Raw genomic sequence first — 19,711 nt, 5'->3', positions numbered from 1 at the left:
AATCTCCTTTCCCTTCCTCCCCCACAACAGACACCCTGTGAGGTAGATGAAGATATTGGATTTATATCCCGCCCTCCACTCCAAAGAGTCTCAGAGCGGCTCACAATCTCCTTTACCTTTCTCCCCCACAAGACAGACACCCTGTGAGGTGGGTGGGGCTGGAGAGGGCTCTCACAGCAGCTGCCCTTTCAAGGACAGAGTCTCAGAGCGGCCTACAATCTCCTTTCCCTTCCTCCCCCACAACAGACACCCTGTGAGGTAGATGAAGATATTGGTTTATATCCCACCCTCCACTCCGAAGAGTCTCAGAGCGCCTCACAATCTCCTTTCCCTTCCTCCCCCACAACAGACACCCTGTGAGGTAGCTGGGGCTGAGAGAGCTCTGACAGAAGCTGCCCTTTCAAGGTCAACGGTGTGGGAGCTATGGCTGACCCAAGGCCATTCCGGCAGGTGCAAGTGGAGGAGTGGGGAATCAAACCTGGTTCTCCCAGATAAGACTCCACGCACTTCACCACTACACCAAACTGTCTGAAATGGATTGATGTGTAACTAACCCCCCCCCCATTAATTGGCTAACCTAATTGCAGAAATAATGCAACTATCTCCACCCAGCTGACCTGCCAAGGCGTAAAGGCAAGTCGGGCAAGCGGCAACGTTGAATTCACAGTCAGCGGGAAAAGCAATTGGTGTGTCTGTCATTAAAAATGATACTTCCGTTTTCATGAAAAGGGGCGGATGATTGGGCGCTATAGTAAGTCCCCACCCCTTCTCTCCAGCCTCTGGGAGAGAAGTTTAGAAGCGTTTATCTTATTGTTTACTGCCATTCATGGAAGTGAATGGTGATTGGCCAGCAACCTCTTTGCAGGTTTACAACATGGTGCTTGCGATAGCGAAGGTCGAGAAAGAAGTCCTTTTCTCCCTTTCTCACAATACAAGAACTCGTGGGCATTCGATGAAATTGCTGAGCAGTCGGGTTAGAACGGATAAAAGGAAGTCCTTCTTCACCCAAAGGGTGATTAACATGTGGAACTCACTGCCACAGGAGGTGGTGGCGGCTACAAGCATGGGGTAAGATAAAAATATGAAGCAGAGGTCCATCAGTGGCTATTAGCCACAGCGTATTGTTGGGACACTCTGTCTGGAACAGTGACGCTCTGTATTCTGGGTGCTTGGGGGGGGGGGGGAAGTGGGAGGGCTTCTAGTGTCCTGGCTCCACTGATGGACCTCCTGATGGTGCCTGGTTTCTTTGGCCACTGTGTGACACAGAGTGTTGGACTGGATGGCCATTGGCCTGATCCAACATGGCTTCTCTTATGTTCTTATATGACACAGAGTGTTGGACTGGAGGGGCCTTTGGCCTGATCCAACATGGCTTCTCTTATGTTCTTATGGGACACAGAGTGTTGGACTGGAGGGGCCATTGGCCTGATCCAACATGGCTTCTCTTATGTTCTTATGTGACACAGAGTGTTGGACTGGAGGGGCCTTTAGCCTGATCCAGCATGGCTTCTCTTATGTTCTTATGTGACACAGAGTGTTGGACTGGAGGGGCAATTGGCCTGATCCAACATGGCTCCTCTTATGTTCTTATGTGACACAGAGTGTTGGACTAGAGGGGCCATTGTCCTGATCCAACATGGCTTCTCTTATGTTCTTATGTTCCCAACCATGAGAATGGTAAACACAAAAAAACTGGTTTGATTCCCCCCTCCTCCACTTGCAGCTGCTGGAATGGCCTCGGGGCAGGCATGACTCTGGCAGAGCTGTAGGGTTAAAAGGTCCTCTGGTGGACGTAAACAGCAGTTGGAATGGAGTTGGACCATAAGGAAAGCCAAGTCCAGAGGAATAGATGCTTTTGAGCTGTGATGCTGGAGAAGACACTTGAGAGTCCCTTGGACTGCAAGAAGATCTAATCAGTCAGTTAAAGCTGCAGTACTGCAGTCCTAAGCCCTGCTCATGGCCTGAATTCGATCCCCGGTGGAAGCTGGGTTTTCAGGTAGCCGGCTCGAGGTTGACTCAGCCTTCCATCCTTCCGAGGTCAGTGAAATGAGTCCCCAGCTTGCTGGGGGGAAAATGTAGATGACTGGGGAAGGCAATGGCAAACCACCCCATAAAAAGCCTGCCATGAAGACGTTGCGAAAGCAACGTCACCCCAGAGTCGGAAACGACTGGTTCTTGCACAGCGGACCTTTCCTTTTTCCACCAAGGGAGATCAACCCTGACTGTTCCCTGGAAGGTCAGATGCTGAAGCTGGAGCTCCAATACTTTGGCCTCCAAATAAGAAGGGAGCACTCACTGGAGAAGACCCTGATGCTGGGGAAGACAGAAGGGAAAGGAAGAAGGGGATTGGAAAAGAGGAGGTGGCTGGGCAGCGTTACTGATGTAACTAACACGAATTTGAGCAGACTTCGGAGGATGGTGGAAGACAGGAGGGCCTGGCATGACTCGGTCCAGGGGGTGGCAAAGAGTTGGACTCGACTGCGTGACTGAACAACAACAAGAACCACTCCCACTCTTGCCACAAATGTCCTGTTCAAGACACCCCAACACACACCCCAAGAGACCACTCGGATCCATCTTTGATTGTACCCCAACTTCAATTTTATTGCCGTTTCTACACGTGTCCTCTTGGACTTTGCTCCCATTTCGACATATAAAAAGAAAGGTGGTCACTGCAGAGTTTCCGAGGCCACTGACCCCTCCCTGGAGTCACCTAGCCAATAGAAGGGAATTTAGAGTCTCAGCGCTGAGTTCGAGTCCCTCCGATCTTGCCGCGGCCCGCCTTTGCTGGAGCGTGCAGAGAATTCCGGCTCCAAGGAACGGAGCAAGTGAAGGACACTTTGTGATAAACACCCTCGGCGGTGGTGGCTTGGCCGTGCGTGAGGCCTCACCCACGCCTTGGCCCATGGGGAAAAAAGACCAAACTTAGCTTGGGTAAAGCCAACCAGGGAGCTCAGCCTGGCCGATTCCAGCTCACCTCGGCTTTGCTTCTCAATACCATGCTAGTCCGCAGGCTACTTACCAACCTTACGTCACGACGGGTGTTCAAATCGGTCACCGCGGCCCGCTCCCTCGCACCGAGTTCACGCCTACAGTTCCGTGCTGGTGACCGCGCTCACCCCGTGTACCAAGAGGGTGGGGCCCAGCCCATGGGTGAGCACTTCCAACTGTTCCAAGTACCTCGGGTACAGGCTCGTGTCCGCAGGGGGCCGGGGCAGGTAGAGAAAGCGGACGGTGGGGGCCGAGCTCTCCTGGAGGATGAGCTGATTGACCGCGCTCAGGTAGTCGTCCGAGACGCAGGCTACGTTGCCGGGGAAGTTGAGGGTGGCGTTGGTCGCCGCCTCCTTACGGCTGTGCCAATGGAGGGCCACCACGTTGTCCCACGACACCATGTGAATGTCCGCCAGGATACGCAGGTCCTTGAGGAGCTGCCGCAGCTTGTCTTCCTGGCTGCGGGGGCGGGTGCCGCTCTCCACGCAGAGGAAGAGGCGCAGGCGGGCCCGGCGCCACGAGCGGGCCATGGCCAGGACGCACGCCATCTGCAGCAGGAAGAGGCTGCAGGTGTCCACGTAGCGGGCGCTGTCTGGGCGCAGGAGGTTGAGGGGCCAGACGTCGATGAGGGGCTGGGCCCGCCACCCCAGCTCCTGGGGCAGCTTGAGGTCGTCGAAGGCCCGCGCCAGCAGAACGTTGCGTTGCATCTTCACGGCGTCGGCGACAATAGCCACGTACTCGCGGGGGGACAGCCGCTTGCGGCTCGCCGAGTCCCGCAGGGGAGGGAAATTGAGGCGGACCGTGTCCACGCTGCCGCTAAAGGCGGGATGTTGGGATAGGCCGTCCCGGGATGGTGTGTCGTCGTAGAAACCCAGAGCGATGGTGTTGGGCCTCATGCCTCCTGCGGGAGAAGGACAGACAGACAAGGGGTAATTGCTGAGGGGAACGAAATGCAGGTGTTAACATAGGAGTGTGGGTCAGTTCCACCCACTGGGGGTCTTGTCAAGTAAGACAGTTGACCCCACAGACTTATCATCTCCCCCACCCTGATTTCTCCCCAAACCACAGCTAGATTTGAGTCCAGTAGCCCCCTGGAAGGAAAGGAAAGGTCCGCTGTGCAAGCACCAGTCGTTTCCCACTCTGGGGTGACGTCGCATCACGACGTTTCCACGGCAGACTTTTGACGGGGGTGGTTTGCCATTGCCTTCCCCAGTCCTCTACGCTTTCCCCCAAGAAAGCTGGGTGCTCATTTGACCGACCTCGGAAGGAGGGAAGGCTGAGTCAACTTGGAGCTGGCTACCTGAACCCAGCTTCCGCCGGGATCAACCTCAGGTCGTGAGCAGAGAGCTCGGACAGCAGTACTGCAGTTTTCCCACTCTGCGCCGCGGGGCTGCTTGGAGACCAATACATTTCCAGGGTCTGATGTAGGGGTGTCAAACGCATTTGTCATGAAGGCCAGATCTGACATAAATGAGGCCTTGTCGGGCTGGGTCATGTGTCTACCGATTTAAGATTAAGTAGCAAAGGACACATAAAGGACATAGACAAACAAAAAGTTTTTTTTTAAAAAAAACCCCTTAAAATATGACTAAAGCAGCACTCGTTGGTCTTAGAGGTGCTTTCTTTGTAACTCTCCCATGGGACCCAGGGAACTGGGCAAAGGAAGCTCTGGCTCTTTCCTTCCTTCCCCAGGGGTCCAGGAGGGGGAGGAGCCTCAGTCAATAGAAGGAAGAGAAGCTTGGCTCAGTAGCTCTGCTGTGCGACTGAGAGAGCCTGGCAAAGCAAGCTCTGCCTAACACCCCCCTTCCCGAGGAGCCTCAGTCAATAGAAGGAAGAGAGGCTTGGCTCAGTAGCTCTGCTGTGCGACTGAGAGAGCCTGGCAAAGCAAGCTCTGCCTAACGCCCCCCTTCCCGAGGAGCCTCAGTCAATAGAAGGAAGAGAGGCTTGGCTCAGTAGCTCTGCTGTGCGACTGAGAGAGCCTGGCAAAGCAAGCTCTGCCTAACACCCTCCTTCCCAAGGAGCCTCAGTCAATAGAAGGAAGAGAGGCTTGGCTCAGTAGCTCTGCTGTGCAACTGAGAGAGCCTGGCAAAGCAAGCTCTGCCTAACACCCCCCTTCCTGAGGAGTCTCAGTCAATAGAAGGAAGAGAGGCTTGGCTCAGTAGCTCTGCTGTGCGACTGAGAGAGCCTGGCAAAGCAAGCTCTGCCTAACACCCCCCTTCCCAAGGAGCCTCAGCCAATAGAGAAAATAGAGGCTTTGCTCTGTAGCTCCTGTGCGATTGAGCAAGCCTTGCAAAGCAATCTTTGATGCAGAAGGAAGCAAGAGAGAGGGAGAAGGAAGCAGATGACAGCCAGTTGCTTGGGGGCCTGATAGGTGCCTTCTGGGGGGCCTGATTTGGCCCTTGGGCCACATGTTTGACACCCCTGGTCTAAGCTGTCAAGAGTCAAAATTCCCTTCTTCAGATACTGACATAGAGAGTGTTCACTCTTGAAAGCTTATAGCCCCAAAATCTTGTTTGCCTCTAAGGTGCTCCAGGACTTCAGGCTTGTTCATCTGCAGCCCAAGGAATTGAAGAAGAGATTGGATTTATATCCCACCTTCACTACCCGAAGGAATCTCAGAGCAGCTTACAATCTCCTTTCCCTTTCCTTTCCCCACAACAGACACCCTGGGAGGCGGGCGGGGCTGAGAGAGCTCTGACAGAAACTGCACTAGATCAGAACGGCTCTGTGAGAACTTGTGACTGACCCAAGGTCACATCAGCAGCTGCATGTGAAGGTGCGGGGAATCAAACCAGGTTTCTCCCAGGTAAGAGTCCACGCACTTCAGCAATGCACCGGCACAGCTATCCTCTGAAATGATCCCACAACTACGTTTAGTGGATCTAGTTCCTCCCAAAATAGCTGCCATCACAAGTGGCAACGTCGCTGCGCTTTGATTGGGCAACGTCCTCGGTTTACGTTCACCAGCAGCCCCCCACCATTGGCCAGAACCAAAAACGAAGATGAAAAGGCACCCGGCAGCTTCCCTTTCTCCTTAGAGGCTCTTCTGACCCTACTTCCCCACCTCTCCAGATCACACAAACGTTTATTATCTGGGAGAACCAGGTTTGATTTCCCCATTCCTCCGCTTGCAGCTGCTGGAATGGCCTTGGGTCAGCCATAGCTCTCATAGGAATTCTTCTTGAAAGGGCAGCTTCTGGGGGAGCTCTCTCAGCCCCACCCACCTCACAGGGTGTCTGTTGGTGTGGGGGGGAAGTAAAGGAGATTGTGAGGCACTCTGAGACTCTGAGATTTAGAGTGAAGGGCAGGGTATAAATCCAATATCATCATCATCTTCTTCTTCTCCTCCACCACCACCTCCACCCATATAACTGCTCTCTTTCTTGCTCACTTCTGGATTCATGAGACAGCTCCCCATGATTTCTGAAACAAAACATACTTCCCGAAAACCTCTTATTGGCCCTGCTCTCCGGTTGTGTTGTCTGTGCATCCATTATGTTTTTATTGCATTCTTCAGTATTGTACGTAAATGCTGTTATAATGTTTTAAATGTTCTAAAGCTTTGACGTTCGCTGCCGCGGGGGCTCTCCGTGAACGGAAAGGCAGCGCAGAAATGTTTTCAACAGATAATAAATAAACATACACATGATAAAAAAAAGACTACCTAAAACCCACGCCACTACTAATAACTTGCATTGAAAGCCTGAGTGGAAAGTAATGTTTTGAGATTGACACCTGACTTTAGCCAGGCGAGACGACTCTCTGCTTGGGAGTTCCGAAAGAAGGACATGAAAGGCCACCCTTGTGATTCTAAAAGAAGACTCTAAATTCTCTTTTTTCGATCTTCCTTTTCTTTTACTGCTCTAGAAGAAGAAGATATTGGATTTATATCCCGCTCTCCACTCCGAAGAGTCTCAGAGCAGCTCACAATCTCCTTTACCTTCCTCCCCCACAACAGACACCCTGTGAGGTAGATGAAGATATTGGATTTATATCCCGCCCTCCACTCCGAAGAGTCTCAGAGCGGCTCACAATCTCCTTTACCTTCCTCCCCCACAACAGACACCCTGTGAGGTAGATGAAGATATTGGATTTATATCCCGCCCTCCACTCCAAAGAGTCTCAGAGCGGCTCACAATCTCCTTTACCTTCCTCCCCCACAACAGACATCCTGTGAGGTAGATGAAGATATTGGATTTATATCCCGCCCTCCACTCCGAAGAGTCTCAGAGCGGCTCATAATCTCCTTTACCTCCCTCCCCCACAACAGACACCCTGTGAGGTAGATGAAGATATTGCATTTATATCCTGCCCTCCACTCCGAAGAGTCTCAGAGCAGCTCACAATCTCCTTTCCCTTCCTCCCCCGCAACAGACACCCTGTGAGGTGGGTGGGGCTGGAGAGGGCTCTCACAGCAGCTGCCCTTTCAAGGACAACCTCTGCCAGAGCTATGGCTGACCCAAGGCCATGCTAGCAGGTGCAAGTGGAGGAGTGGGGAATCAAACCTGGTTCTCCCAGATAAGAGTCCGCACACTTAACCACTACACCAAACTGGCTCGCACCTAATAGGAATTACTTGATAGTAATTTTTGGAATAATCTGTAATAGTTTGCATCAAAGTTATTCCGGCAGTTAAGAATTCTTCGCAACGCTTGCTTAATAGTTTAATGATAACATGGGTTCAATTAGACTGATTGCATTTTGATGCAGGAATTATTGTCTTAACTTTAATCCTGTTTTCGTCTTGATCTCTCTCCCTTGGATAGAAAATGGTCTACATATCTAGACACATCTATAGAGCTTAAAATCCTTGTTAGATATTTTATTGGACGCATGGAAGTATCTATGCTGGTTTATAACCCGATTCCATAAGGTTAATTAATTGTATAGGAGTAGTAATATTGATATTAACTTGTAGATTTTCAAAACTCAATAAAATATATAAATGAAGAATAAAAAAAGCCCACCCTGTTCAAAATATGCCACATATTGAGTCAATCAGACCCTTTCCCCACTAGCCTTGGAAACTTTTGTTAGTGCAGAACGCTGCAGCACGGCTGTTAATGCGGCTCCCTCGTTGGGAGCACATTCAACCAGTGCTGAAAGAGCTGCACTGGCTACCTATTGCATTCCGAGTCCGTTTCAAGGCGTTTGTATTGACCTTTAAAGCCCTATATGGTCGGGGGCCGGCCTATTTATCTACGGGACTGTCTTTCTCCACATGTTCCCCAGAGAGCACTGCGTTCAGGGACACAAAACCTACTGTCCATCCCCGGATCCAGGGAGGCCAGGCTGTGTTCTACACGGGCTAGGGCCTTCTCAGTGGCAGCACCAGAAATGTGGAATGCCCTCCCAGAAGCCATAAGGGCCCTGCGAGATCGTTCTCAATTCCGTAGGGCCCGTAAAACAAGCACTAATTCCTCACTAGAGCTTTAATCCTGGTTTAACTCTGCCTCCAAACTGACTCTCTACACTAAAACCATAGAATTATAGAGTCATAAAGTTGGTTTCTCTGATTCTAGTATAGAAAGTCAGTTTGGGGACAGAGTTAAACCAGGATTAAAGCTCTACTGTGAAATTGGTCTGAATTATTTCGACAGGCCTTCAACACCGAACCGCGAAGGGAAGAAGAATTGCGGATTTATACCCCGCCCTTCTCTCTGAATCAGAGTCTCAGAGCGGCTCACAATCTCCTGTATCTTCCCCCACAACAGACACCCTGTGAGGTAGGTGAGGCTGAGAGAGCTCCTCTCACAGAAGCTGCCCTTTCAAGGACAACTCCTGTGATAGCTGCGGCTGACCCAAGGCCATTCCAGCAGGTGCAAGTGGAAGGGTGGAGAATCAAACCCGGTTCTCCCAGATAAGAGTCGGCGCACTTAACCACGACACTGAACCGGCTCTCCAGACCACTACACCAAACTGCCATCCTACGTTACTGAGGAATTACGATCACTATAGATTCACTGTCAGAGGAATGGAAGATCCCGCCATATTGAAGTTAAACAGCACTAGGAAAAGTGTAAAATTCTGATTTAACATTTAAAAAAACTATCACTGTAAATGTCTGAACTGATTGTCAGCCGCCCTGAGTTCGCTTCCGGAGAGGGCAGGATAACTGTTGAAAGTCATAAATCAATCAATCAATCAATCAATTACGCCGCTCTCACGCTCCTCTTCTCCTCAGGGCTTCCGTCCGATTTCACACTATCTGCTTCGGGGCTGCAACTAGCTTTGCCTTTAACGCTTGGCAAACAGAAACTGGTTATCAGAGGATCTTGTTTGCTGCATGAAAGAGGCGGAGCGAGTTGTAGCCCCAGGGCAGATAGTTTGAAATCGGACGGAAGCCCCGCAGAGGAGAGTGAGAGCGGCATAAGGCGAGTGGGAAATCGATCTGTCTATGAATATCCCAATACATTTTGCTTAGCAAGACCCCTTTTTTAAAGCTGAAGGTGCTGGGGAAGAAATCCAGGCTAGTCTCCAGGCGCTCCACCAAAGAGCCCCGGTGTCATGAGCCCTGACGAGGAGGAGCTGGAAGGGTAAACAGACTTGGAAGAGTTGCCAGCCAGTTCCTCAGCGGAACAAACAGCAGCTGGCCCATCAATCACTCTCCCGGCACCAATGTCAGCTGTTGACGATCAATCTCCTCCGAGCTCTCCTCCTCCCATCTCAAAAGTTCGAAGCAGGCTCCGGAAAGAACTTTCAGAGTGAAGACACGAGGCACGCCGAGGCTTCAGATCTCTCAGCCCCGAGTTCTAGCAGAGTCGCTGCCACCCAGGGAGCAGGCTGATTGAGACTCCCATATAGCTCCCACCCAGGACCTAGTAACCTTGTGGAAGCAACAAGTCTATTCTCTGGCTTGCATCCACGCTCCTTCCTGATCCTGATCTGCTTGATTTCCTTGGCACCCTGACCTTTTGGCTTCTGATTCTGGTTTGTGATTCTGCATTGGTGACTTGGCTCCTGCTTGGCTTCCTGGACTTTGACTTTGGACTGGCTTTGGACTCCTGCCTGCCTGCACCCGGAGAACGTGACACCTGGGTCCTCCACTCTCTGAGGAAGACTGCGACAGGACAGCTGACCAAGGACTTTACGATAGGGCTGCCAAGTCCAATTCAAGAAATATCTGGTGACTTTGGGGGTGGAGCCAGGAGACATTGGGGGCGGAGCCAGGAGCAAGGTTGTGACAAGCATAACTGAACTCCAACGGGAGCTCTGGCCACCACGCTTAAAGGGATCATGCACCTTTTAAATGCCTTCCCTCCTTGGAAATAATGAAGGATAGGGGGCGGGATCGTACCTTCTTTGGGGGCTCATAGAACTGGACCCCCTGGCCCAATCTTTTTGAAACTTGGAGGGTCTTTTGAGGAGAGGCATCGGATGCTATGCTGCAAATGTGGTGCCTTTACATAAAAAAACAGCCTCCCCCCCACAGAGCCCCTGATCAATTTTCCATTATTCCCTATGGGAATCAGTCTCCACAGGGAATAATGGAGTGTCCAGCAGACATTTCCCTCCCCCCCACACTTTCTGATGACCCTGAAGCGGGGGAGGGCCTCCAAACCGGGGTTCCCCTGCCCCCACCTGGGGATTGGCAACCCTACTTTACGGGTTTGCATCCCTGCAACTAGAAGAAGATGAAAAAGATATTGGATTTATATCCCACCCTCCACTCCGAAGAGTCTCAGAGCGGCTCACAATCTCCTTTACCTTCCTCCCCCACAACAAACACCCTGTGAGGTGGGTGGGGCTGGAGAGGGCTCTCACAGCAGCTGCCCTTTCAAGGACAACCTCTGCCAGAGCTCTGGCTGACCCAAGGCCATGCCAGCAGGTGCAAGTGGAGGAGTGGGGAATCAAACCCGGTTCTCCCAGATAAGAGTCCGCACACTTCACCACTACACCAAACTGGCTCTCCTTAACCACTACACCAAACTAGAAGAAAACCACTGGGGTGTAGACACCTCACTTCCCCTCCCTCTCCAAAATCTCCAGCCCAGGCAGGAAGGCCACTCACCCAAGCCAGAGATGAAGAGGAGCTGCTGCGTTCCATGCCGGATGGAGTCAGATAGGGTCAGGTTGACGAACGCCTTGATGTTCAGCCTGTCCACAAGCTGCAGCCAAGAGTCGGACTGGGCCGGCAGGGGATCGGCTGGAAGCGAGTCTGCGGGCATGAACAGAGTGTTAGCCTTCGGCCCTGGACACTCAGCGGTGAAGGAAACGAAGGCAGGAAGCTTGGTCTACTCTAGCCTTTGGATACTCAGGGGTGGGTAAGGAGGGAGGAAAAGCAGGGACAGACAGGAGGGTCTGTGTAGCTCAGTGGCAGAGCATCTGCCTTGTATGCAGAAGGTCGCAGGTTCAGTCCCCGGCATCTCCAGTGAAAAGGACCAGGCAGAAGGTGATGCGAAAGACCTCAGTCTGAGACCCTGGAGAGCTAAGAAGGGGGGCTGTGGCTCAGTGGCAGAGCATCTGCTTGGCATGCAGAAGGTCCCAGGTTCAATCCCCGGCATCTCCAGTTAAAAAGGACCAGACAGAAGGTGATGGGAAAGACCTCAGTCTGAGACCCTGGAGAGCTAAGGAGGGGGGCTGTGGCTCAGTGGCAGAGATTCTGCTTGGCATGCAGAAGGTCCCAGGTTCAATCCACGGCATCTCCACTGAAAAGGACCGGGCAGGAGGTGATGGGAAAGACATCTGTCTAAGATCCTGGACAGACATAGACAGGGGCTGTGGCTCAGTGGCAGAGATTTTGCTTGGCATGCAGAAGGTCCCAGGTTCAGTCCCCAGCATCTCTAGTTAAAAGGACAAGCCAAGAGGTGATGGGAAAGACCTTAGTCTGGACCCTGGACCTGGACTCCATGAACCCTGGAGAGCCATGAAGTGGAGCTGTAGCTGTAGAGCATCTGCTTGATACACAGAAGATCCCAGGTTCAATCCCCGGCATCTCCAGTTAAAAGGACCAGGCAGGAGGTGATGGGAAAGACCTCAGCCTGAGACCCTGCAGAGCTAAGGAGGTGGGCTGTGGCTTAGTGGTAGAGCATCCGCTTGGCATGCAGAAGCTCCCAGTTTCCATCCCCAGCATCTCCAGCAGGCCTCAGATTCAGTGGGAGCTCACAGGAGCACAGCTCCTGAACCTTTCTGAGAGTTCCGCTTCCTCCTTCTGAGAGTTCCGCCTCCTTGTCCATTGAATAGCATGTGCAGCTGCAGAACAATCCCTGGATGAGCTCCACCACCTATTTTTTCTACAAAACAACCCCCGATCTCCAGTGGAAAGGACCAGGCAGTAGGTGATGTGAAAGACCTCAATCTGAGACCCTGGAGAGACATAGACAGGGGCCGTGGCTCAGCGGCAGAGATTCTGCTTGGCATGTCAAAGGTCCCCGGTTCAATCCCCGGCACCTCCAGTTAAAAGGACCAGACAGGAGGTGATGTGAAAGACCTCAGCCTGAGACCCTGGAGAGCCACTACCAGCCTAAACAGACAATACTGGCCTTGATCGAGCAAGAGTTTGATTCAGTACAAGGCAGCTTTATTTGCGCATGGGACTTCCACGAAATCTAGGCCTCTCTGTAGGAAACTGTTTTGCTGCAAAGGAACTTCAAGAACACCATGGGGAGGGGAATTGCTGAGTTGCAAATTATCACTGAACTGAAAAGGGATATTGGTTTTTTAATCTCACTACATATACTAAACCCGCTTTCACCAAGGATAGCTATATATCCACAGTATTCCAATGTATTTCTCTTGTAGGATAGTGCAGGGGTGGCCAACGGTAGCTCTCCAGATGTTTTTTTTGCCTACAACTCCCATCAGCCCCAGCCAGCATGGCCAAAGGCTGGGGCTGATGGGAGTTGCAGGCAAAAAAACATCTGGAGAGCTACCGTTGGCCACCCCTGGGCTAGTGTATCAGAATAATATTTTTCGTATTGACATACTCAAATAGGGAAACTGGCTGTTTATCTTGTTACATACACTAACCCATCTTCCACTATAGTTTAATGTATTTTTTTCCTAATGGCAAACTAGAATTATGTTTATATGCGTGTTACATGTCTAAATCAACCCATCTGAGAAACTTATGCCCTCATTTTAACCCAGGGAAGGCAATGGCAAACCACCCTGTAAAAAGTGCCGTGAAAACGTGAAAGCGACGTCACCCCGGAGTCGGAAACGACCGGTGCTTGCACAGGGGACTACCTTGACCTTTAACATTGCAACAGACTCTCATTTATTGCACTTCACACCCAGGATACGTAACGGATTTAGTACACGGACATCAATCTGCGACCCCAACTTAATTGTTGTCGTTTCAGCCCAGTTAACAGAGACTAACAAACACCAGACCCCAACTTGTGACTCTTTTGATCTGCTAAAAAACATTTCCATGACTCTGCGTACTAACTCACTGCCCACTTTCTCTATATTTAGGACTGCCGGCCGTTCCATCCTTTTGTCTGATGAAGTGTCTATCTAGCACACGAAAGCTTCCAGTTTGGTGTAGGAGAGCCAGTTTGGTGAAGTAGTTAAGTGAGCGGACTCTTATCTGGGAGAACCGGGTTTGATTCCCCACTCCTCCGCTTGCACCTGCTAGCATGGCCTTGGGTCAGCCATAGCTCTGGCAGAGGTTGTCCTTGAAAGGGCAGCTGCTGTGAGAGCCCTTTCCAGCCCCACCCACCTCACAGGGTGTCTGTTGTGGGGGAGGAAGGGAAAGGAGATTGTGAGCCACTCTGAGACTCTTCGGAGTGGAGGGCAGGATATAAATCCAATATCTTCATCTACCTCACAGGGTGTCTGTTGTGGGAGAGAGAGGGAAAGGAGATAGTGAGCACTCTGAGACTCTTCAGAGTGGAGGGCGGGATATAAATCCAATATCTTCATCTACCTCACAGGGTGTCTGTTATGGGGGAGGAAGGGAAAGGAGATTGTGAGCCGCTTTGAGACTCTTTGGAGTGGAGGGCGGGATATAAATCCAATATCTTCATCTACCTCACAGGGTGTCTGTTGTGGGGGAGGAAGGGAAAGGAGATTTTGAGCCGCTCTGAGTCTCTTCGGAGTGGAGGGCGGGATATAAATCCAATATCTTCTTCATCTTCTTCTGAATAAGACTTTGTTGGTCTTAAAGGCGCAACTTGACTCTTGCTTCGTAGCAAGCCAGGGGTGGACGACGGTAGCTCTCCAGATGCTTTTTGCCTACAACTCCCATCAGCCCCAGCCAGCATGGCCAATGGCTGGGGCTGATGGGAGTTCTAGGCAAAGAACATCTGGAGAGCTACCGTCGGCCACCCCTGTAGTAAGCTATTCATTAGTTGACTGAAGAAGTGTGCACGCACACGAAAGCTGATACCCAGAATTAAACGCTGTTGGTCTTAAAGGTGCCACTGGGCTCAAGCTTTGTTCTGCTGCTTCGCACCAACATGGCTACCTGAATCTCTGCACTGGGGATGAGTTGCTTGGGGAAGGATAAGCAACTAGCGGAAAGAAAGCCAGTGCGGTGCAGAGGTTAGAGTGATGGACTAGGACAGGGGTGGCCACACTTGCTTAATGTAAGAGCCACATAGAATAAGCATCAGATATTTGAGAGTCGCAGGAAGGAAGGAAGGAAGGAAGGAAGGAAGGAAGGAAGGAAGGAAGGAAGGAAGGAAGGAAGGAAGGAAGGAAGGAGAAGACCGCAGATTTATACCCCGCCCTTCTCTCTGAATTAGAGTCTCAGAGTGGCTCACAATCTCCTTTACCATCCTCTCCCACAACAGACACCCTATGAGGTAGGTGGGGCTGAGAGAGCTCCGACAGAAGCTGCCCTTTCGAGGACAACCTCTGCAAGAGTTATGGCTGACCCAAGGCCATTCCAGCAGCTGCAAGTGGAGGAGTGGGGAATCAAACCCGCTTCTCCCAGGTAAGAGAGCTCTGGCTGACCCAAGGCCATTCCAGCAGCTGCAAGTGGAGGAGTGGGGAATCAAACCCGGTTCTCCCAGATAAGAGAGCTCTGGCTGACCCAAGGCCATTCCAGCAGCTGCAAGTGGAGGAGTGGGGAATCAAACCCGGTTCTCCCAGATAAGAGAGCTCTGGCTGACCCAAGGCCATTCCAGCAGCTGCAAGTGAAGGAGTGGGGAATCAAACCCGGTTCTCCCAGATAGGAGAGCTATGGCTGACACAAGGCCATTCCAGCAGGTGCAAGTGGAGGAGTGGGGAATCAAACCCGGTTCTCCCAGATAGGAGAGCTATGGCTGACACAAGGCCATTCCAGCAGGTGCAAGTGGAGGAGTGGGGAATCAAACCCGGTTCTCCCAGATAAGAGAGCTATGGCTGACCCAAGGCCATGCCAGCAGCTGCAAGTGGAGGAGTGGGGAATCAAACTCGGTTCTCCCAGATTCGAGTCTGCAGACTTAACCATTACCAAACTGGCTCAAGGAAGGAAGGAGGAAGGAGAGGCGGAAAGAAAGCAACTTTAGTGTATTCTCCAAGATGCCAGCTGGCTTGGCTTGGAGAAGTGATTTCAAGAGACAAGTGCCTTCTCCATGCTGGTCGATGGGGCAGTGGGGGCTTCAAGAGCTGCACTGTAGGTGTGAAAGAGGCACATGTGGCTTCTGAGTCACAGTTTGGCCACCCCTGGACTAGGATCTGGGAAACCCAGGTTCAAATCCCCGTGTGTGCAATGGAAGGGTTGTTGTGAGGATAAAACTGGAGAAGGGCAGGTCATTCTAGGTGATCCTGAGTCCTCACTGGGGAGGAAAGTGGAGGTATAAATGAAGTAAAAAATTGGGGCAGGGCTTGACTCAGCCCTGCAACCTGCCTCCAATAAGGGCATTTTGTGTTGGGTTGCCAATCTTCAGGTAGGGGTAGGGGATTCCCTGGTTTGGAGGCCCTCCCCCCGCTTCAGGGTCCTCGGAAAGCAGGGGGAGGGAGGGAAATGTCTGCTGAGCACTCCATTATACCCTATGGGGACTGATTCCCATAGGGGATATTGGAGAATTCATCCATAGATATCGGGGGCTCTGGGGGGGGGGCTGATTTTTGAGACAGAGGCACCAAATCTTCAGGATAGCATCCAGTTTCTCTCCTCAAAAGACCCACCAAGTTTCAAAAAGATTGGACCAGGGGGTCCAATTCTATGAGCCCCGAAAGAAGGTGCCCCTATCCTTCGTTACTTTCAATAGGGGGGGGGGAAGGCATTTAAAAGGCGCGCGGTCCCTTTAAATGTGATGGCCAGAACTCCCCTTGGAGTTCAGTTATGCTTGTCACACCCTTGCTCCTGGCTCCACACCCCAAAGTCCCCAGATATTTCTTGAATTGGACCTGGCAACCCGAGTTTTGTGGGATATGCAAATCAGAGCGTACAAAAGCAGACTCGCATCAATTTGTGCTTGGGGCTTCTGGTATAGCCTTGTTGGTATCCATCCCCCAACACTCTCACACGAACACGTGAAGTTGTCTTATACCGAATCAAGGGCCTCAGCCCATGAAACTGTCTACTCAGACTGGCAGCGGCTATCCAGGATCTCTTTCACACCACCTCCTGCCTGGTCCTTTTGATTGGAGATGCCGGGGATCGAACCGGGGACCTTCTGCACGCCAAGCGGAGGCTCCGCCACTGAATCCCAGCCTCTCCCCTCTCCCATTTTGGGTGAAAGCACACTCGTACACAAGGCCCCAAAAGCCCAGCAGCTCATTTTCATATCAGGCCACCCCCCCTGACATCACCATTGTCACACACAGGGATTTTTTGGTAGAACAAGCCCAGCAGAAACTCATTTGCATATTCAGCCACGCCCCCTGACACCACCATTGTCAAACCCAGGCTTTTTTGTAGAACAAGCCCAGCAGAAACTCATTTGCATATTCGGCCACGCCCCCTGACACCACCGTTGTCACACACAAGGGTTTTGGGTAGAACAAGCCCAGCAGAAACTCATTTGCATATTCGGCCACGCCCCCTTACACCACCATTGTTTCGCGCAGGGCTTTGGGGTAGAAAAAGCCCAGCAGAAACTCATTTGCATATTCGGCCACGCCCCCTGACACCACCGTTGTCACACACAAGAATTTTGGGTAGGAAAAGCCCAGCAGAAACTCATTTGCATATTCGGCCACGCCCCCTGACTCCACCATTGTCACACACAAGACTTTTGGGTAGGAAAAGCACAGCAGAAACTCATTTGCATATTTGGCCACACCCCCTAACACCACCATCGTTTCGCGCAGGTATTTTGGGTAGAAAAAGCCCAGCAGAAACTCATTTGCATATTCGGCCACGCCCCCTTACACCACCATTGTTTCGCACAGGGCTTTGGGGTAGAAAAAGCCCAGCAGAAACTCATTTGCATATTCGGCCACGCCCCCTGACACCACCGTTGTCACACACAAGACTTTTGGGTAGGAAAAGCCCAGCAGAAACTCATTTGCATATTCGGCCACGCCCCCTGACACCACCATCGTTTCGCGCAGGGCTTTGGGGTAGAAAAAGCCCAGCAGAAACTCATTTGCATATTCGGCCATGCCCCCTGACACCACCGTTGTCACACACAAGACTTTTGGGTAGTAAAAGCCCAGCAGAAACTCATTTGCATATTCGGCCACCCCCGACACCACCATTGTCACACACAAGACTTTTGGGTAGAAAAAGCCCAGCAGAAACTCATTTGCATATTCGGCCACGCCCCCTGACACCACCATCGTTTCGCGCAGGGCTTTGGGGTAGAAAAAGCCCAGCAGAAACTCATTTGCATATTCGGCCACGCCCCCCTGACACCACCATCGTTTCGCGCAGGGCTTTGGGGTAGAAAAAGCCCAGCAGAAACTCATTTGCGTATTAAGCCACGCCCCCTGATGCCAAGCCAGCCGGGACTGCGTTCCTGCTCAAAAGAAGCCCTGCTCATAAACATAAAACTGAAACACTCGCACGGGTTGGCATCGACGCCACCTTCTGCCCCTGTTGCGTCTCCTCCCTGCCAAGAGCACCACCTGTTGGAATGTTCGTAAGCATCCCATAGCCCCCGTGGCAGAACCGACGGCCAGGCGGGGCCCCGTTTCCATCTCCTGTAGTCAGGAGTCGAGCAGCCATTAGCCACAGACGGCTGCGGCGTGTCCTCGACTTTGGGGCTTTTCAGTCCTTTCGTCGCGTTTATCTGATTGGCAAAACCATTATTTCTCCGCGAGCCTATTTAAAGATCAGCACAGAGCGTTCCGTGCTGTGATATCGGCTTCCTTGCTTTGTCATGCTGCACCCCCACCCCACCCCGATGCCGACTTCCTCAATGGAGGGCTGTGAAACGGGGCTCGAGGGTTGCCAATCCCCAGGCGGTGGGGGGGGGGGACCATTCGTGCAAGCTGAAAAAAAACCCCACATTGTATTGAAATGTGTGAGCGATTGCCTTTAGCGCTGGTTCCGAAGCTAAAAGAAAAGCGGCCAGTGGAAGGTGAATGAAACACAGAACTGAGCCTAGGGTGTGTGTAGCCGCCACACCTGTCAGACTTCGGTCTGCTACCCGTAGGAGGAATCCTATACAAGCGTGGATATTGTCTACGTCTTTCAAGCGAAGGAGAACTGACACAGTTGGCTGGGAAGTACTACCTTACAAGAGTGACGTGAAATAACATCTTGATTTTGAAAGTACTACCTTACAAGAGCGGTGTGAGATAACTTTTTGATTTTTCTATGGACGTTTAATGAATTTGGGTTTGTGATGATGATGGTATAATTGCATCATCGTGAAAGAAATCGCTTAAGCGTTCATTTGCAACATAAAAACGCAGTGGTTTATTTCTAGTGTTTGCTAATCCCCAGGTGAGGGAAGGGGATCCCCCGGTTTGGAGGCCCTCCCCCCCACTTCAGGGTCATCAGAAAGCGGGGGGGGGGATGTCTTTTGGGCGCTCCATTATTCCCTACAGAGACTGATTTCCACAGGGTATAATGGAGAATTGATCGGCAGGTATCTGGGGCTCTGGAGGGGCTGTTTTTTGAGATAGAGACACCCAATTTTCAGCATAGCATCTGGTGCCTTCCCCCAAGCTACCCTCCAAATTTCAAAAAGATTGGACCAGGGGGTCCAATTCTATGAGCCTCTAAAGAAGGTGCCCCTATCCTTCATTATTTCCAATGGAGGGAAGGCATTTAAAAGGTGCGTGATCCCTTTCAATGTGATGGCCGGAACTCCCTTTGGAGTTCAATTATGCTTGTCACACCCTTGCTCCCGGCTCCACCCCCCAAAGTCTCCTGGCTCCACCCCCAAAGTCCCCAGATCTTTCTTGAATTGGACTTGGCAACCCTACTCAAAGCTGTGATTTGTGATCGACGGCCCATTCTGGGAGAGGTTTCACAAGTGGTCCCAAGTCACCGCTCCTCAGCGTGAAAGGTGTTTCTCACCGCAGACGCGTTCCTAGGTGCTAACCTGCAATGCCTATACTCTGTGATCTGCACAATCATTTAGATTTGATCTCTCTCTCTCTTTCTTTTCCGCGCAGTTGAAAAATGAAATTAACAATTCCCCCTCCCAGTGCTTCTCCCCCTTTCAGAAAAAAAAAAATCCATTAGTCACCATGGAAACCAGAATGACTCCAGGAGGGGCCCTGTTTGAGGCCTTCACAAAAGCGGCGAAGAAATCAATTTGGAGCACAAAGGACAGGAGTTAGGCAAACGCACGCCACTGAGCATGAGGCGCGCACCCCTGCGCGGCTGCGGACGTGTTTGGCTGGCGCCTGAGCACCCGAAACCGGTGCGTCTATGAGCCGTTAA

The 19,711-nt window shown here is 51.6% G+C and overlaps 1 protein-coding gene across 1 annotated transcript in view; it reads right to left on the bottom strand.

Annotated features, from left to right (window-relative positions):
• Window positions 1–2,578: 2,578 nt before the first annotated feature.
• The window catches only part of LOC132574471 (solute carrier family 12 member 9-like), a 188,501-nt gene continuing 171,368 nt past the window's right edge, over window positions 2,579–19,711 (bottom strand). The window contains exons 12-13 of the mRNA XM_060242823.1: window positions 11,003–11,149; window positions 2,579–3,892 (exon numbers count right to left, since the gene is read on the bottom strand). Coding sequence (XP_060098806.1) covers window positions 3,090–3,892; window positions 11,003–11,149 — 950 coding nt within the window. The 3' untranslated portion in view covers window positions 2,579–3,089. The remainder of the gene's footprint in view (window positions 3,893–11,002; window positions 11,150–19,711) is intronic.

This window comes from Heteronotia binoei, chromosome 6 (genome assembly GCF_032191835.1).
Source record: "Heteronotia binoei isolate CCM8104 ecotype False Entrance Well chromosome 6, APGP_CSIRO_Hbin_v1, whole genome shotgun sequence".
Classification (NCBI taxonomy): Eukaryota; Metazoa; Chordata; class Lepidosauria; order Squamata; family Gekkonidae; genus Heteronotia; species Heteronotia binoei.
This window is presented reverse-complemented; position numbering and strand designations above follow the sequence as displayed.